This window comes from Apium graveolens, chromosome 6 (assembly GCF_009905375.1).
Source record: "Apium graveolens cultivar Ventura chromosome 6, ASM990537v1, whole genome shotgun sequence".
Lineage (NCBI taxonomy): Eukaryota > Viridiplantae > Streptophyta > Magnoliopsida > Apiales > Apiaceae > Apium > Apium graveolens.
This window is the reverse complement of record NC_133652.1, coordinates 17,899,105-17,919,503: the sequence shown is the minus strand read 5'-3', so window position 1 is coordinate 17,919,503 and position 20,399 is coordinate 17,899,105. Positions and strand designations below refer to the sequence as shown.

Here is a 20,399-nt window from a genome sequence, read left to right as displayed (position 1 = left end):
CTCAACCAAATAGTTCCGATTTCCGAAATCTGTAACACTGTTACTAGTAATACAGTTTATAAACCTCAAATCCAACAAAAGTAACAATTATCTTCTACAATACCATTTTAGTTTATTAAATCTACATGTAATAATTTATGATAAATTTTACTCCCATAATTCTTACAGAGGAGCTTTGATTGTCCAAAAAAAAACCAGATCTGGCTATGAACTAGCTATTGTAATAGAGAAGCAACGCACGAATGTGGTTTGCTTCAGTATTACTACTTGTAATTAACAACTTAAATGGATCTTCACTAAAACCATACCTAAAAGGCTATAATTTGTTTGGTGGTAGTTAGCACTTGGCTCATGATTCATGTTTGTTAAATAAGTTGATTCATCACCTTCACATGTCCAATTATGAAAGCAACAACGTAGATCACCTGGTTAAAACAGTATCACTAACCATAATTTAATAGTAATCCTAAATCTATAATAATTTGAGTAAAATATTGCTAAAGAAAAAAGTCAAAAACCAAAAAAATTGGTCCATATTTGTATGTTTAATAGTAATGGATTTTAATCCTTGTACACTTCACAAGAAACACTGTCACTGTTCAATTGAAAGCCAAAAATGAGCAACAGAGAGACATTTAATGTCTTGAAAAGAGTTGCAACAGAGAACGGAGGAGAAAAAGATAGGGAGGAAGTAAACCAAATTTGCTACACCTCCAACTTATCTGGTATCCTGAAACAGAGAATTTAGATGTTACCAATACCGGACTTGTAAAAGGTAAGAAATTATATATAATTTAAAACATTTGATACCAACTTAAATGGAATAGTTAAAAGTATCTATACAGACAGAATTTGCATGATTACACTTAAAATGAAATGAAGTGCTCAATGTCCAAATATCCGACACGGTTCTTCTATGGTGCAAAATAAAAATCCAGGTAAACATACTAAAAATTGTCACCTTTTGAGTTATAAAAAGTCAGCACTCTGAAGCCTAAATCTATGTAGACAGAATACATGTTCATGCATGTTAATCCACCACCAATAATCTCTAAGCAAACAATCCTTTAATACTGGCAAATAAAACAGGACACATATTAAAGGAGTCGTTTATTGACTTGCTTAGATGAAACAAGAAAAGGAAACTAATGAGATTGCATACACAACATAGTGTAAAAGTAGTCAATAAATAGTTAAATACTGAATGTTACATTGGAACTGATTTAGTAACAAGATAAACCGATCTGGATATGACTTAAAGGCCCTTTTTGGCTAATACAGAATGATCCTCTATTCATTTTTATCTTGAAGATAGGCCAGGGAAGGGATTACAAAAAAAAATGAATAATAATAACAGCTAACCCATAAGACATATATACACAGGATATGACACAGTTAGCATTACCTGGATCATCTTGCCTTCATATGCACCTCGACAATGTCCTCGTCTTCCATCCCAAGGTCTGCAGGGGTAGCTGTTGGGCTAATTTTATCACCATCAAAAGAGAAAGCTATTGTTTTTACGTCAAGCTTTACCTTGTCAGCATACATCTTAAGAAGTTTTTCAAACTTATCATCCTGTATACATGTATGAAATAAGATTATAAATTGTTCATAGATACATTATTTGCAACAACGTGACAGTATACAGGTTTTACAACTTGCAATTTACCGTATCAACAAAACATAGTATATAACCGACAAGTACATGCATTGTCGTCACAGCGCCAAGCGTGATGGCGCCACTGCCTTTGTAAGGAGCGACAAGACACCATGACGATAAGCCAACCAATGGCTATAGTGTACATGCATTATATTTATATTGTCAAACATATATATACAAATTCATGTATGTTTATATGTTACATAGCTTAGTTGTCATCGACGTTTTAGTATTTGGCACATATATTTAGATATAATATCACATAATCCAAATATACTATATATTACATATCATTTTCAATGGTTAAATCATGAAAGCATAATTGTTATATAGTTATATATAGTATATGTTAATATTAGATATGGAATACATTAACTTGTCCAAATGTTGGATCGGGGAAGGGTAAAATAGATCTGGCCAGATCAAATGGCATCCAAAAATGGTGAGGTGTTTTTTTAGCATCAAGATGCCATGTCAACCCCTGGGCAATGCTATCATAACAATGAGTACAAGTAGATAAATGAATACATATAAGTTATAACAGTACTAAGTAGTCTGTATTTGTCCCACTCCGAACACATGGAGGATACAGATGTGTTAAAGTCGCAAATTGTTGTTCAGCAAGGTCCATGCGATACAAAGATAGTGATCTCATTGTCGTATTAATGACCTAAATTATGTCATGAGTTTTTTACTTAAAAAACCTATAGGCCATTTCATAATTCACAGAAAATGTAGACTCGGAGACTTCAAGTCAATATCAGACAATCACATCGTTCAAGCTAATAACATGGAAACAACTGACTACTATATGCAATCCTGCAAGACATGTCAGTATAAGAAGGAAGGCAAGTCTTTGATCGGAAATGTATATGTACCATGTAGACCCTAAAGTGCTTGACTTCATCTTTGTCCTGAATACAAATTACTATCTTAGCTCTGTCATTAGAAGGCTTTGGCTGGGGCTCTGCCGCACTATCTGAAGTGTTTGAATTCTTTTTAACAGGCTCATCAACATTTTGCAGAATATCTTCAGCTGATTGAGCATAAGACAAAAGCTCCTGCTTCTTCAACCTATAAACATAATACCCGGGTAAGAAAAAAACTGGAGAAAAAAAAAATCTTTTAGGTCAGAACTGAATGTATTCTACACAAAAACATAGGTAAGAGACTATGACTGACACCAAAGTAACCACGAAAGTGCACTTCTGCTAAAATCAGAAAATAAAAGAATTAGTAGTAGAATACAGTAGAAATAGTCAGATCCAAAATCTAAACCAGGTTCTTATGAGGCTACAATAAGTGCAAACACTTGAACTTCCAAGTTCATCATTACTATGCCTGCTGAATGCAGAGAATGCAACAATAATATATAGTGCGGAAAATATGTGAACTACGATACAGAACTTTGGTGAAGAAGTTCACTTGTAATGAAGAAAAACTTCAATTATGTTATACATTATAGATTCACTTAAACACGGACTTGAAGATTAAAAAACCCACAATATCATAATATTTATGAAATACATTACAGAATCACTTTACTACCGACTTCACCAATAATTTACAGGGTCAGGCTAATTTTAGCATATCTGTATTAGCATTCCATGATATAATAAGATAAATTTACAATATTAGCAGATACGGGATGACTACAGTAGGTAACAACTGTAAAACAAAATAAAAAATAAAATAGAGCACATAATAAACCTAGTGAGTTCACATTATAGATTTAATTTATCAATTATCACCGACTTGAATTTTAACAAAGCCGAAACAAATTCCCTTGTGTTCAACTTCATCTGTTTAAAAAAATTTGACAATCAAGGCGAACTTTTAATCAGAATGCAAGCTTACCTGGTAGAAACAAAAGGAAAAAAAATCAAACAGAACTGAGCTCGAGCTCTTATCGATCATAACAATTCATATGCATAATTAGAGTTTATCAAAATTCTTAATGAAGTGTAAAAAAAATCAGTTAAACTTAACATATTTAAGAAAACACAAACTCTATTTAACATATCGAATATCATTTAGAATTTTACAGAATAACTATGGATATTTATATATAACTGACAAATTTGCCCAGCATGCTTTATATTTGAGCAGTTGATGAACTTTAAAGAGCCAAACTCTTCTTTGCTTGTGCTCAACTCATTACTGTATCGAGTTAAAAAAATTATATGTTTGCTTATCTTATTTATGTTTCCAACCAAAGATGAACTATTTTATACCAAATCTTGCTTCTAAAAGATATTAAATCATTCCAGCCCCACTTATCAGACCTTGAAGTAGATTAAATTTTAAAGTTCTCATAGTGATGAGTTCAAGCCTAATCTACAAATTTGCAGCCATACAATAGATTTAAGAAGCAATGAAAATGAATTCACAACCAACCAAAAAAATTAATAGATACTAAAAATGAACAAAGTTGGGTTTCTTCAATAATCGGTTACTAATTACATGAACAAACAGAAAGTTTCACGCTCAATCCTGCTGCTCCCACTTTCTAATCATCCAATACCTAGACTAAAAGGTTGCCACATGTCGCCTTGGAATTGGCTAAAAGATCCTGCCATTAAATGCTCAAGATCCCAAGTTGACACAGTGTAATATAAAGCAAATAGACACCACTTCTCATCGATCAAAACAACGCCATTTTAATAATAAATCACTTCCCTTTATCTTCCTAAACGATGCCGGTTCACCATGTTTTAACGAATCAAACATAACAAAAGTAACCGTTTCAACAGATAAGATAATCCTTTTAAATATTCATTAACCAAGTTTGAAACATTACCTAATAGCCTTAATCATAGAATCCTCTTCCCGCTTTAGAGTATCAATTGAGACTTTAACCGGAGAAGGCAACCAATCCTCCTCATCTTCGCCATCATCAATTTTAATCACATTCTTACTCGAAGCTAAATTATTAGCCTAATTCACGTAAACAATGTACACGCATTAAAAAAATCAATTCAACTTAAATTAAGCTAAACTAACATAACACCAGCATTCAGCTATACCGAAAAACAATAAAGCTTACATCCGCCGACTTCTCTCCTTCCGATAATTTCTGTTTTTTAGGAGGAATCGGAATTGAATCGTCATCGTCATCTAAAATTCAAATTCAATTTAAATTCAAATTCAATGATCACACACAAACACATATATGTATGTATAGGTTAAATTGATGTAGGAGATGAAACGAACCGTCTAAAGAAACGAGATCGAGAGGCTGAACGCGGCTGTAATCGAACAGAGGTTCGAGTTCTTCGTTAGGATCATCCTGTAAAATTTAATTGATGAGAGATTAATACATACATGTATATAATAAGAATGAAACCCTAGAAAAATTAAATTAAAGAAGAAAGGGGGAAATCTCACCATTTTTATCAGCAAAATTTGGGGGTTATACTGCGAGTATAGTAACACACTGGGTTTTAGCAGCTGAATGGGTTTATAAATTTTTATTTTTTTATTATCCCGCCGAAACTTGATTGATACGCTCCGAATCTGAGTCACTGTTGGCAGCTTACATTTACTACTGTAAATTGCGCGTAGTTACTGTAGATTTATTGTTCAGAGATTGTTTTTTCTATTTTTCTTGTGTCTGCGCGGAATATTTTAATTAGCTATTTTAATTTATAAGGTTTTATGTAGGAAGAGCAAGTCCGAGCCAGTATCTTAGTGTGTTACTTATATATTATAAAATAATAATTTTCAATAATTTAAAACATTGTTTTGTATTTCAACTCCAACAACGATCTTTATATACATTCCTTATTATTATTATAATAATATATAATATATCTATAAATAATTGGACAAAAAGTGAAGGAAAATAGAGAAAATGAGTCAAAAAAGTGGGAGAATTGAATTTTTTATTGATAAAAACAAAATAAGGAATGGTTAGTGGATCTTTATTGATAAGTTATTAGATGTTACTCTTAACTTTTTAAGGAATTTAAGAGGCTGTTAAATCACTATTTTTGCTCAAAATTCTTATAATCTTAGTTAAAAGCTCATGTAAGTAATCTGTTGGCGTCCAACATAAATTCTACTATTATTAATATATAGAAGTCAATCAAAATAAGTTAAATTTATGATATTTTGTGTTTAGAATGCATTTTTTCCCACGTTTTTTATCCAGACTTTTGGACTTTCTTGTAACATGTACAATGTGTGTCACGGACTTTAATTTTTGCCAAAGGAAAATTTTTGATCCGCAAAAAAATTTAATGAATCGGTAAAATAAAAAAATAGATTTAATATTCATAAAGCTGCATAAAATATCAATATATTATTTGGATAAGTATAATTTTTCTTTCTTGTTTAATAGTCGAACCACCTTTATATCTAAGAAATAGTACTCTTCAATAATAATGATGATTATTGCACATAACTCTTATCATCTTGATAAGTAGTAGCTTATATACAACCTGATAGTTAGTACATCTTATCATAACCGTTTTTGTTATAGAAAATAGAATATAAATCTCTCTTATTACAAAAAACTCTGTACTCACTTTTCTTCTCTGTACAATTACTTTTCTTCTTCAATGGACAATACATTTTATTCCACGGATGTTACATAACAATACACATACACAACTTTGCATAATTGCTCTAATGGAGTTTCAACACAATATTAAAAATCTTAATATGGTATCAGAGCTTCTTTCCGTAATTGATTCTTCGATCTCCTCTTCATGAACCGTGTGATGCAATCTCCATTATTTTTGTGAGCTTTTCTTCATATTTTTTAATTCGATAGATTTGCTCTCTGTTGTTTGTGTTGATCATATCTCTTTAGTTCTGCAATTGTGTTTTACGACTAATCGTTGTGTTTGTTCGTGATTATATTGTTTCTTCTTGATTGATTGCTTCTATTTTGAGTTTATGTTGTATTACTCAAATGTGTTTGACGAAATTCTTCTTCGAATGTGTTGATTCTGATGAGCATGTGTTAGTTCGATTAGTTACGACCGTATCACTCATCTTCTCTCCCTCTACATGAATGTCATCTTATTCATCTCCTCATCGCACATATGCTCAAGTTGTTATACGATCTAATACAATGACATCACCTTCAACACCTTCCGATACAACTCCTCAGTATCCTAACTTTATTGATACCAATGCACATCCACTTTTCTTGCATAATAATGATCAACCTGGTATGGTTTTAATCTCGAAGAAGCTTACTGGTTCTGAAAACTACGCGTCCTGGAAAAGGTCTTTGCAAATTGCCTTGTCTGCGAAAAATAAACTAGTGATTGTTAATGGTGATTTTGTGGCACCTGCTATGGATTTTCCTCTTTACGCTCATTGGAAACGAGTTAATGATATGGTAATCACCTGGATATTGAACACCGTATCTGATGACATTAGCAACATCATGAATTATATGGACAGTGCTGCTCTGGTTTGGAATGAGCTTAGTGAACGTTTCTCAGCAGTCAGTGGTCACAAATTCTATGAGACTCAACGAGCATTGTTTAAACTCGAACAAGGAAATGATTCATTCGAGTTTTACTTTAATAAACTCAAAGGTTTCTGGGATGAACCCATAGCTTTGTCACCTGGTGTATAGTGCACATGTGCTACTAATAAAGAGTGGGAATTACAATTGGAGAAGACTCGTTTGATACAATTTTTAATGGGACTTCATTCTAGCTATACAGCGGCCAGAGGACAGCTACTAATGATGAACCCATGGCCAACAGTTAACCAAGCGTTTATGCTCATTAAACAAGAGGAGAAGCAGAGGCAATCTCATGGCACAGTGCCATCTCCAATTTCAATGATGGTCAACTTACCTACTCCATCTGGTTCTAGTTCTTCTCCGTATATTCCCAATAGATTCAGTGATAGATCCAATGTTTATGTTCAAGAATGCTCTCATTGTCATATAAAGGGTCATAATAAAGACAAATGCTACAAGCTCATAGGGTATCCTCTTGATCATCCTTTGCACCCTAACAACAAAGGGAAACGCAGATTTGTTCCACATTCTAGATTTCAACATTCTTCTGCAAAACCTGTTGCTGCTCAGGTTTCCCAGGGTACAAATCCTGCCAACACTGATCAATCTTCAGCTACTTTGTCTTATAAAATGGAGGAACTACAGACTCAGTTACACTCAATCATGAAATGCCTCAACAACTCTACTTCCAATGCTCATGTATCACCTCAGTTCAGTCTTGCTACACACTTGGCAGTAACTGCATATTCATTTTCATCTTCTACTTGTCTTCAACAAAATATTTAGGTTTTAGACACCGGAGCCACGAACCACATGTGCTACAATATCAGTTTTATGCAAGATATTTCTTTGCTAGATGTACCTTTAACCGTACAATTCCCTAATGGTAATAATGTTGTAGTAACTCATAGTGGGTCTGTTTTTCTCCAACCCCTTTCCATCCTTATTCCTGAGGTTCTTTTAGTTCCTTCCTTCACTTTCAATTTACTTTCTGTTAGCAAATTGTCCTCTCAACTTTCTTCTACAATTCAATTCACCGCTAGTACGTGTTATTTGCAGGACCAATACTGGAAGAGGGAATTGGTTTTTGGCAATCTTACTGGAAGCTTGTATCAACTTTCCAACACATCAGATTATGTACAAGCTTTCACTGCCTCGATTTCTTCATCACATACTCTCTGGCATCAGCGTTTGGGTCATGTCCCTTCACAAGTTTTATCCAAAATTCATGTATTAGACTTGCAATCCTCTAATACTAAGATGCTTGAACCTTGTAATACTTGTCCATTAGCTAAGCAATGCAAACTTCCTTTCTCTTTAAGTCATTCTAATGCTTCTCGTTTGTTTGAACTTGTACATTTTGATGTTTGGGGTCCATATCGGACACCCACTTATAATGGTTGTAGATATTTTGTGACTATTGTCGATGATTTTTCTCGTGCTATTTGGAACATCCTTTTACCTACTAAACAACACGTTACTCAATCCATATGTGATTTTTTTTCTTATGTTGAAACACAATTTTCTACTAACATCACATCTATACGTACTGATAATGGGGGGGGGGAGTTTATTAACACTGATTTACGTTTATTCTTTGATGTTCATGGTGTGGTACATCAAACCTCTTGTTCGTATACGCCACAGCAGAATGGGAGGGTCGAACGTCGACATCGTAATTTACTTGAGATGTCACGAGCACTTCTTTTTCAGTCACATCTTCCCCTTTCTTTCTGGGGTGATTGCCTTATTACTTCCACCTATCTTATTAACAGTATTCCAAGTTCTGTTCTAGGTTTTATTTCACCTTATGAGAATTTACTTGGGAAGCCACCCTGTTACGATCATCTCCGTGTTTTTGGTTGTTTAGCATATATGTATGTTCATCACAATGACAAACTCGCTCCTCGTGTTGTCAAAACTATTTTTATTGGGAATTCTATCACACAAAAGGGCTACAAGTTGTACGATCCACTTACTCACCAAATACACATATCTCGTCATGTTGTCTTTAATGGAAGTGTTTTTCCTTGCACTACTGATCTACCTTGTTCCCGTAAACTTCCTTATACTGTTCCTGCTACAACCTTTTGTGATGCTACACATGACACCCCCTAGACACCTTTTTAATCCATGAGAGCCGTGTTCTTCCAACTGTTAATATACAATCTGACTCTTCTGGACATTTTCCTCAGTTTTCTACGCCACCTAGTTCTCCTACCCCACCTTCTCTTACTATACATTCCTCTTCTGATACTAGACCACCTTCTGATGTTACACCTTCTGATATTAAACCTGTTGTTCCAAGGATCTCTTTAAGGCACAAAGTACAACCTTCTTGGATGAAGGATTTTATTGTTCCTACAATGTCCAAGGCAAATACAATTCTTTTGAATTGTCCTATTGACCATCAAAAGTATAATTTCTCTCATTATTCTCCACCATATACAATGTATGCTTGTGTTGTGAGCACTGTAATTCTTAAAGAGCCTCACACATACAATCAGGCCAAGTTAGATCCCAAGTGGGTCGATGCTATGCATAAGGAGTTAACTACATTAGAAAATAATGATAGTTGGACTGTTGTTGATTCTCTTCCTGCTGGTAAATGCATGGTTCTTTAGACAAATACAAGGCCCGTTTGGTGGCAAAGGGTTATACCCAAATTGAAGGCCAAGATTACCACAACATGTTTGCCCTAGTTGCTAAGATGTCAACTGTTCGTACTCTTCTAGCTTTGGTTGCAGCTAAAGGTTGGGATTTACATCAGCTGGATATTAATAATGCCTTCCTCCATGGCGATTTGGTAGAGGAAGTGTACATGGAGTTGCCCAAAGAACATCCTTTATATGGCACTTCTGTTGTTTGCAAATTAAACAAATCTATTTACGGGTGTTAAAGCAAGCTTCCCGTGTATGGTTTGAGAAATTGGCATATGTTCTTCTCAGCCTTGGTTTTGTTCAAACAGTTGCTGATTATTCTTTATTTACATTTACCAATGTGAAAGAGATATGTCCTAAGTCCAATCATGTATGAGGATTTAGGAATAACTTTTATGTAATCTGTTTTGATTTCATTGATATTAATAAAAGACTTGTTTTGTTTTTATTGCGGGCTCTATCTATTTAAATGTTTAAATAAGATATACCACAGTTTAGAGTAAAGCTTTTTATGGATTGTGATGAGATCATAATAATGAAACCTAAAAGATGATAACTCTAAACTTAAATAGTTTCTGGTTGTAGGATTACTAACTGGTAACTAATAATCCGCAAAGATCGGTACATACTATGCTTGCTTCATTATGAAGGATGTCTGTTCTCATAGACATTTGTGTGGTGACACTATAGCTAGTATGTAGGTGCTTATTATAGAATAAGTTTACTGAACATGACTCACACAGCTGAACAACTGATGGAGTTCACTCACGTGTCAGCAGTTGTTCACATAGTGATAGTTGTACAAGTATCCTTAGACTTGAGGTCATCATAGTCATCTTGTGTACACTGAATTGTGCTTTGGTTTAGTTTTTAGTCTCAAGCGACAATTATAAGGGCTCTACTGGGTATAAGAATTTATACACGAAGATAGTGTATGATCAATAAAGGATCTACCCCTTCCAGTATAGGAAGAGAATGTTCAATGCTGATCCACTTATGTTAGTTCAGGAATCTCTGGCCAGAGTGAATGAAATTAGAAAGGAGTTTCTAATTTACATTAGATAGAACTAAGCATAGTGAATGGGAAAGCAAGTGATTAAATAAGATAGGCTTGACACAAATTCCATGCCTTGTATTTAATCGTGACATTGCAGGGTAGAAGGAATTAATTGTACGGTAACTACTCACTGAATAGGTTCTTGGTATTCTAAGTAGTGAATTCGTATTATCCGGATAGTCGCGATATGCTGAGAAGTATCCCTCAAAGAAAATGGTATAGTCTCCCAGTGGACTCCTCCATATACTCCACAGTTAAATGTGGTATCTGAAAGGAGAAACCGAACTTTATTATACATGGTTCGGTCCATGATGAGCTATGCGAATCTTCCAGTATTCCTGTGGGGTTATGTATTGGAAACCTCAGCATATTTACTGAATAAGGTGCCTTCCAAATCTGTTCCTCAAACACCATATGAGATATGGAAAGAAAGGAAACCGAGTCTTAAACACTTTAAGATTTGGGGATGTCCAGCTTATGTCAAGAAAGTTGACCCAGATAAGCTGGAATCTCGATCCATAAAATGTAATTTTGTGGGATATCCTAAAGAGACTTTGGGGTATTACTTTTACACCGATCATCGGGTGTTTGTCTCCAGACATGCTACCTTCTTGGAAAAGGAGTTTATCCTTGAAGGAAACAGTGGGAGCAAAATTGAACTTGATGAAGTTTAAGAAGCACAAACTACTACGGATCAAGTGGAAACACCTTTTCAGACTGAACAACCTTCTGTGGAACAACCCATTCGTAGGACAGGGAGAGTGTCTCGCCAACCTGAGAGGTATTATGGCCTTGTCATTGAGAATGACAATGAGTTGTCAATCATTGATGATGATGACCCTATGACCTATAATGAGGCTATGAGTAGTGTTGACTCAGAGAAATGGCATAGTGCCATGAAATCTGAAACGTAATCTATGTATACCAACCAAGTATGGACTCTGGTTGAGGCGCCTGAAGGTGTTAAGCCTATTGGGTGCAAGTGGGTATACAAAAGAAAGATTGGAGCAGATGGCCAATTGGAGACCTATAAGGTCAGGCTCGTGGCAAAAGGATTCAAACAAAGGCAAGGGATTGACTTTGATGAAACTTTTTCACCTGTAACCCTGTTAAAATCAATTCGGATTTTGCTTGCGATTGCTGCTTACTACAACTATGAGATCTGGCAAATGGACGTGAAAATGGCCTTCCTCAATGGGGAACTTGAGGAGGAAGTGTATATGACACAACCAGAGGGTTTTCTTTCCAAGGGAAATGAACACCTAGTGTGTAAGCTACTGCGAATTATATATGGTTTAAGGCAAGCTTCTCGTAGATTGAACATCCGTTTTGATGAGACAATCAAAGAGTTTGGTTTTATCAAAAAATATAGATGAACCATGTGTCTACAAGAAGGTTAGTGGGAGCGCGGTAACATTTATTGTATTGTATGTGGATGGCATACTTCTTATAGGAAATGATATACTGATGCTACAATCGGTCAAAGTATGGCTATCAAAGAACTTCACCATGAAGGACTTGGGAGAAGCATCCTACATTCTCGGTATGAAGATCTATAGAGATAGATCTAGAAGAATGATAGGTTTTACCCATGGTACATACATCCAGAAAGTGCTTAAAAGGTTTAGCATGGAAAACTCCAAAAGAGATCTCATACCGATGAGCCATGGAGTGCCCCTTTCCGAAAAAATGTCTCCTAAGACACCTGAGGAAAGATAACGTATGAGTAAGATTCCTTATGCTTCAGCAATAGGATCTATCATGTACGCGATGTTGTGTACAAGGCCTGATGTTGCTTATTCAATTAGTGTGACGAGCAGATATCAGTCCAATCCAGGTGAAGACCACTGAAAAGCAGTGAAAAACATCCTTAAGTACTTGCGAAGGACTCAGGACATTTTTCTTGTTTTTGGTGGTAAATCTGAGTTGAAAATAGAGGAGATGTCAACGTCGAGAGAGTTGACACACATAACAACGTAGCAGACCCACTCACAAAGCCACTTTCTCAGAGTCACTTTGATCGTCATAAAGACAAGATGGGTATTAGATACCAGAGTGATTGACTTTTGTACAAGTGGGAGATTGAAAGAGATATGTCCTAAGTCCAATCATGTATGAGGATTTAGGAATAACTTTTATGTAATCTGTTTTAATTTCATTGATATTAATAAAAGACTTGTTTTGTTTTTATTGCGGGCTCTATCTATTTAAATGTTTAAATAAGATATACCACAGTTTAGAGTAAAGCTTTTCATGGATTGTGATGAGATCATAATAATGAGACCTAAAAAATGATAACTCTAAACTTAAATAGTTCCTGGTTGTAGGATTACTAACTGGTAATTAATAATCCGCAAAGATCGGTACATACTATATTTGCTTCATTATGAAGGATGTCTGTTCTTATAGACATTTGTGTGGTGACACTATAGCTAGTATGTAGGTGCTTATTATAGAATAAGTTCACTGAACATGACTCACACAGCTGAACAACTGATGGAGTTCACTCACGTGTCAGCAGTTGTTCACATAGTGATAGTTGTACAAGTATCTTTAGACTTGAGGTCATCATAGTCATCTTGTGTACACTGAATTATGCTTTGGTTTAGTTCTTAGTCTCAAGGGACAATTATAAGCGCTCTACTGGGTATAGGAATTTGTACACGAAGATAGTGTATGATCAATAAAGGATCTACCCCTTCCAGTGTAGGAAGAGAATGTTCAATGCTGATTCACTTATCTTAGTTCAAGAATCTCTGGCCAGAGTGAATGAAATTAGAAAGGAGTTTCTAATTTACATTAAATAGAACTAAGCATAGTGAATGGGAAAGCAAGTGATTAAACAAGATAGGCTTGACACAAGTTCCATGCCTTGTATTTAATCATGACATTGCAGGGTAGAAGGAATTAATTGTACGGTAACTACTCACTGAATAGGTTCTTGGTATTCTAAGCAGTGAATTCGTATTATCCGGATAGTCGCGATATGCTGAGAAGTATCCCTCACGATGTAGAATAAATATGATTAATTAATTAATCATATTTAATGAATTAGAGAATTTATATAAATAATGATAAAAATAGTTTTATTATTATTTATTTCTACTACCGGCTTAATATTGAACCTTCAGGGTCACACCATAAAAGAGAATGATTTAATGGTGGAGGAATTAATTAATAATGGCTGATAATTATTTATTTATGAAATAAATAATTAATTGGCAAATTTAATAATTGATTAAATGAGATTTAATTGATTATAAAAAGGTTCTTAATATTATTAATTAAGAATTTAATTTTTAGAAATTAAATCAAGAGAGAGAATTATTTCTAAAGTGTTTAGAAAAAGGATTAATAATTAAAAGGTATTTTAATTATTAATGAGAATAATAAAGGGTTAATAATAATAATATTTTATGAGAAAATTTTCAGCTGAAAATTTTGCCTATAAATATACTATTATAGACCTTATTTTTGCCTCAACCTAATTTTTTTTACAAAACCATAATTCTCTCCACCTTCTCCTTCTCCATTACATCATTTTCTTAGTGGATACCAGTGGAGTGCTTCACACTTGAGGAGCAGCTGCTAAGGATCTCCGCTCGTGGTTCTTGGATCTCTATTAAAGACCTCCATCTTTCCATTAATGTAAAACTTCTTAAGGTAAACATATTGAATTACGAATTAAATATTATTTTTCGCATGGATCCTGTTGAGGGTTTCAGTTTTTTTTAAGATTTAAATTTACGTTTCCGTTGCGTTTATGTGCTAAAAACCCTTCACAATGGTCATACCTTTGTTGTTGCATTAGTTTATGTTGACGACATTTTATTAACTGGAACTGATTCTGCTTTAATCAGCCATGTCAAGGTTGTTTTACACTCATCCTTTACAATTAAAGATCTTGGTTTAGCAAAATTCTATCTGGGTTTGGAGATACATCGTACTGCTACAGGCTTGTATGTTCACCATCATAAATTTGTGCACGATATGCTCGTAGATGCTGGTCTACTAGATTGCAAACCTCTTTCTTTACCAGTTGATACAAATGTTAAACTCTCTCCTCATGATGGTGATTTGTTAGATAATCCTTCCTTATATAGGAAGTTTGTTGGTAAACTCCTATATCTCTCGGTCACACGGCCTGATATTGTGTTTGTGGTTCATCATTTAAGTCAATTTTTGCAACAGCCTAGGGTCCCTAATATGGTAGCTGTTCAACGAGTTCTTCGTTACTTGAAGGCAACACCATTTCAAGGTCTATTTTACTCTGCTTCGTCTGATCTCAAGCTTACTACTTTTTGTGATAGCGATTGGGGATCTAGTTTAGACTTTACTGGTATGCTCAAGAGCATTACTGGCATGTGGCATGTGCTTAGTGTTGGGTTCTTCGCTTATTACTTGGCATTCGAGTAAGCAGAAAGTGATATCCCGTTCAACAACTAAAGCCGAACTGCGTGCTATTGCAGACACAGCTTGTGAGTTATCATGGGTTAATCTCCTTTTTATCCGAACTCGGTTAATCTCCTTTTTATCCGAACTCAACATGTCTCAGCAAGTTCCTGTGGTTATTTACACCGATAATCAGGCTACCTTAGATATTGCAGCGGATCCCGTCTTTCGTCCTAAAACCAAACACTTCGCTTTGTATTGTCATTTTGTACGCGAGCAGGTCCAGTCTCACTTGATTCTTCCTGTCTACACATCTAATTCTAACCGGTTGGCTGATATTTTTATCAAGGGTCTTGATCGTCATCTCCATTGAACTATTCTTTTCGGATTAAATGTGCGAGAACCACATTCAATCCGAGGGGGGAATATTGCCCATAACTCTTATCATCTTGATAAGTAGTAGCTTATATACAACATGATATTTAGTACATCTTATCATAACCGTTTCTGTTATAGAGATTAGAATATAAATCTCTCTTATTGTAAAAATTCTGTACTCACTTTTCTTTTCTGTAGAATTACTTTTATTCTTCAATGGAAAATACATTTTCTTCCACAGATGTTACATAACAATACACATACACAGCTTTGCATAATTGCTGTAATGGAGTTTCAACACAATATTAAGAATCTTAATAATAATCTATACTCTACTTTAGCACTTTTTATTCTCATATGTCAATATTGTATCGTTGAGTGCTAGATTCATCTCTTAGTGTCTATGCATTTAATACACTTAAATATCTGCGACTGCAATTGAAGCTTGTGTATAGAAAACAACAGTAGCTGGTGTTCATATAATTTTTTACAGGTTCCTTAAATCTGGAACTCAATCGACACTATAACAAAATGAATAGGATGTGAAGAAACAAGCAGTCTTCTAATTCATCTATCTATATTTGTGATAGGGCCTTTGAACCAATGCCGAGCATCCACTATCCAATAGGAGACGGTTAGAATGAACAGACCCCCAACTGCAACTGGTGTATAGTTCAACGTCTCTCTAGTAATGGGGTAGGCTACAGGCAAGGAGAAGAGGATAGAGATGAATGCAACCCATAGGACGGCAGTCCAACCAACAACAACTCCGTAACGACCTAGGTTAAAAGGTCCTGTTTTGAAAGATCTTCGAGCCAAAGTTACTCTAAGAAATATGGGTATTGCATAAGCAATGTAAAGCCCGATAGTTGCTATGGATACCATTGCTTCAAATGCCACCTCACTCCCAAGCGACTGCAAATACTCAGATATAAGTAACAATTAGCCCCTACCTGTACACAATGTTAATATCTAAAAGATAAAACCAAAACTACTCTTCAAACTGTAATGAATGCAACATTTTCAGGAAAAGAAGCATAATCTATATGTTGAACAATTACATTACAGATTATTCATCTCAAAAATGTAATATTAACATAATCATATTGTATTTTGTATAGTGAACTTTAATACGGTTTGCTACATAGTCCAACCTCTGTATGTGCTACGAAAGGAGGTATACAGCCAATAAGAATTCAGAGTTACTATAGCTTAAATAATAATGTAATTTTTAACATCAAAGTCTCTAATTTCTTTTTTTAGTTAATGGAAAAAGTTATTCTGGCTCCAGGATAACAAATCCACATAATTATGAATAGAGAACAATTTCTCATGGAAATTGTCAGACCTATTATCATAAGCAGACTCTACAATTTAATTTGTAAATAAAAAAAAAGATAAACAACAAAAAATTAATACCGTCAAAGCCATGCAAAATGATATGAAAGCAGAAAGCCAGACTGCATTCAGGGGGACTTCTTGGCCATTTACTTTATGCCATAAAAAGGATAATGGCATAGCTCCATCTCTTGAAAATGCATAAGCCATCCTGGAATTTAGTTCATATTAGAAGAGTCTTAAAGAGTAGTTTGTAATGTAATCCACCATACATAACAATTTATTTTATATACCTAGAGTTACTTGTAACTGAACTCATAGCACAGAAGAATATTGCAACACCAACCACACCTAGACAAATTATTCCTCCAACTCCATTTCCATATCTATTCTTGAATGCTCGATAAAATACCTCGGCAATGGCATAACCACCAGCATCATTATTCTCATCCAAAAGGTACGGGATATCGATAACTGCAAAGGTGATACCAAGCAGGTAACCCCATCCAACAATAATTGATATGCCAATAGAACTGATGATTCCTTTTGGCCCATTTATGTCTGCACTCCTAGTTTCCTCCGACTGAAAGAATATTATGGATGAGGTAGAAGTGTGATCTATAAATTGTTAAAACAGGATTATAGATAGTATTGTTTCTTTAGAGAGTTCTTACTGCAGGGAAGTACAGATGGTAGAATTTTTTTTAGAGAATCTAATTTTGAAAAGTTGTTAGTAGCAGAGTGGGGGGATTTGTGTTGGTCATAAAGAAGAAAACAGGACTCACCATATGGGCAGATGCATCATATCCTGTTAAAGTGTATTGGCTCATGAGGAGCCCTAACAGAAATATGTAGAGTCTACCATTCACTCCATCCGTATTTTCAGTATTAAAATGAGTGAAAACAAACTCGGCACTGGCCTTTTCCGTTGCAACACATGGAACAAGGATCATAAGAACAAAGACACCTACAATCATGTGAGCGCCAGTAAGAACATTGCAAGGAAAGATGAAACTGAAAGCAAATTTACTTGTATGATTCCTCCTACCCAGAATGTTCCACCCAGCAGCAAGCTGTCCAAAAAATGATAACCAAGAAATAGAAAGACTGTTTATGATAGCATGTACAAGAAGAAGGCCACCGTGAATAGCAATAACTACATATTTAGAGCCCTCATATCCACCTCCATTCTTTCCTCCTGTGCTAAGGAGAATGATTACTTGAATGAGCTCCGCAAGTGAATAATTGACGCTTGTTGTAACAGCCCACTGCAGAGAATGGCCTTTCTAATGACTAGAGCGTACAGATAATGATACTGGAAATGAAACCATTCTAGCTTTTTATTGGCTTTTGAAAAATTATAGAATCAGAATTACCTGACCAACAATGTTGAACCTGCATCATGAAATAACAAGCGAAAATTCAAAGTAGTCAGACACTATTTTGCACATAGACCACAGACCATGATCAGCATATGTATCTACAACTGCATTTTAATTCTGTTTGATTTTCCTCAACATTAAGTGTAAAATTTGAACAGCATACGCCTCTCAATTAATAACAAGGGCCTTGGGTTGGTAATGTATTATTTTCCCAATTTTGTTAGGAAGGTCAACTTCACACACAGTTGATGACCACTGATATTAAGAAACGAATATAAGGAATACACAAAGAAAGAGGCTAAGAGCGCAAAGCTGCAAATACTAGAGACATTTGTTGTAACCTCTTAATCTTGGACCATAAGGATATCACCCAGGTCATATTAAAAAAAAATCACATTATCTTTTACAACATATTCACATGGACCTCTTTCACATTATGAGATGTGAGTTCCACCTCTGCCTTGTACAACAGAGCTAAATTTTTCTGTTCATAGTAATCGTTTCTGAAAATAAATGCTTGCCATGTAACACTTGCATATAAGATTACAAATACATATTGATCATGAAAACAACATATACTGCAGCAATTTGCTCTTGGCAAATAAAAGCTGTTTTCATCGTTAAACTTCTTTTGTATATTCACAAACAACCAAAGAGAAAACCACCAATCTAATCCCCATTCCCTAGTAGCCTACTGAACACTAATCCTCTCTTAGTAACACAGAGCTCGAAGCCTTAAGCCTCTGCATGGGTGCGTGACTATTCAAATTTAAAATGTGCTACAAAAAATAAAAACATAAACCAAACAAGCAACAAGTACAATACTCTAAATGATCAAAAACATCACATTTCTGATTTTAGTATTAATTGAATTGCAAGATTCTATCAACCTCACAAATAACATAATTATAAATATCAAAGTAGTAATTGAGGGAGAGAGAGAGGGAGAGAGGGAGAGAGAGGGAGAGAGAGAGAGAGAGAGAGAGAGAGAGAGAGAGAGAGAGAGAGAGATTACCATCCAGTGATCCAAGAAGCAAAAGGAGCCCAATTTGGGCCAGCAAGTTTAGCACTCCAATAATAAAGTCCACCAGAAGTAGGATAAGAAGAACAAATCTCAGCCATGGACAAACCAACAATCATAGTAAAACAGCCAGTAACTATCCAACCATAAACTATAGCAACAGGTCCACCAAACCTAAGTCCAGTATTATACAGTGTAGTTATCCCCGTAATAACCGATATTATCGAAAATGAAAATGCAAAATTCGACAACACCCTGCAATCCAAACCAATATCATATTTCAGAACCAAATCAAATCAAGAAAACATAAAAATGAGCAAGAGAGAATAAAAAATATATATATACGAGAGATCACGCTTGAGTTCTTGTTTGTAACCAAGCTCATTGAGACGGGCATGGCCAGAATCAACGGAGTTGCTTGATAATGGGAGGGCCATTTCTTTGTTGCTGGCCCAACCCATTTTTGAGATTTGTAAGAAAGGAGAGAATGGTTTTATCGGAGTGTTTGTTAGTTGACTCTCTTTCTGTGTTTCCCTATTATTTTGCGTTAGTATTTATTTTTTAGTGATTCTTCTTGTGAATATATAAAGAATGAAGATTCGGTTATCTAATATGGGAGGAAAATCCAATATACTCCTCCTTATCTGTCAGCACCGTCAGGAAAGTTATTGAGTAGCGTGGTGCGGTCAAACAAGCAAGTTTAGTTGAGGCGCCTGAGCTTGATTTGGCGTTTCTACTCAAAATTCATTTTTGTTTTCTGGTCAAAATTTGTATTTGACTCTCTTTTATGTAATTGGTTATGTTCAAATTAGAACCTTTACATTAAATTAGAAATCAGTTAAGTTCAGTTAAGTTCTCCACCGTAAATTCGAGGAATCGGGGTTTTTTTCATCAACCAAAACCCGGCATGGAATGGAATTATTAGGGGTATGCATGGTGCGGTTTGGTGCGATTTTAGCATTAATCGTAGTCAAACTAATATATGCGGTTCGGTTCGGTTAATTGCTATTAACCGCCACC

The 20,399-nt window shown here is 35.0% G+C and overlaps 3 protein-coding genes across 3 annotated transcripts; 1 reads left to right on the top strand and 2 right to left on the bottom strand.

Annotated features, from left to right (window-relative positions):
* Positions 1 to 498: 498 nt before the first annotated feature.
* LOC141667161 (uncharacterized) lies at positions 499 to 5,229 on the bottom strand. The gene is made up of 7 exons (XM_074473548.1): positions 5,051 to 5,229; positions 4,877 to 4,952; positions 4,710 to 4,780; positions 4,464 to 4,600; positions 2,542 to 2,737; positions 1,406 to 1,578; positions 499 to 730 (listed from the first exon to the last, which is right to left on the bottom strand). The coding sequence occupies exons 1-6, from the start codon at positions 5,051 to 5,053 to the stop codon at positions 1,411 to 1,413; spliced, it is 651 nt and encodes a 216-aa protein (XP_074329649.1). The 5' UTR covers positions 5,054 to 5,229; the 3' UTR covers positions 499 to 730; positions 1,406 to 1,410.
* A 1,514-nt stretch (positions 5,230 to 6,743) lies between these two features.
* Positions 6,744 to 7,259, top strand: LOC141664697 (uncharacterized). The gene has a single exon (XM_074470652.1). It carries the CDS (start codon positions 6,744 to 6,746, stop codon positions 7,257 to 7,259), a length of 516 nt encoding a protein of 171 aa, XP_074326753.1.
* Positions 7,260 to 16,061: 8,802 nt separating this feature from the next.
* Positions 16,062 to 19,958, bottom strand: LOC141666915 (amino-acid permease BAT1 homolog). Its single transcript, XM_074473162.1, has 8 exons — positions 19,725 to 19,958; positions 19,374 to 19,634; positions 18,353 to 18,371; positions 18,025 to 18,244; positions 17,762 to 17,943; positions 17,270 to 17,559; positions 17,058 to 17,187; positions 16,062 to 16,553 (listed from the first exon to the last, which is right to left on the bottom strand). Exons 1-8 carry the CDS (start codon positions 19,838 to 19,840, stop codon positions 16,206 to 16,208), a joined length of 1,566 nt encoding a protein of 521 aa, XP_074329263.1. The 5' UTR covers positions 19,841 to 19,958; the 3' UTR covers positions 16,062 to 16,205.
* Positions 19,959 to 20,399: the final 441 nt, after the last annotated feature.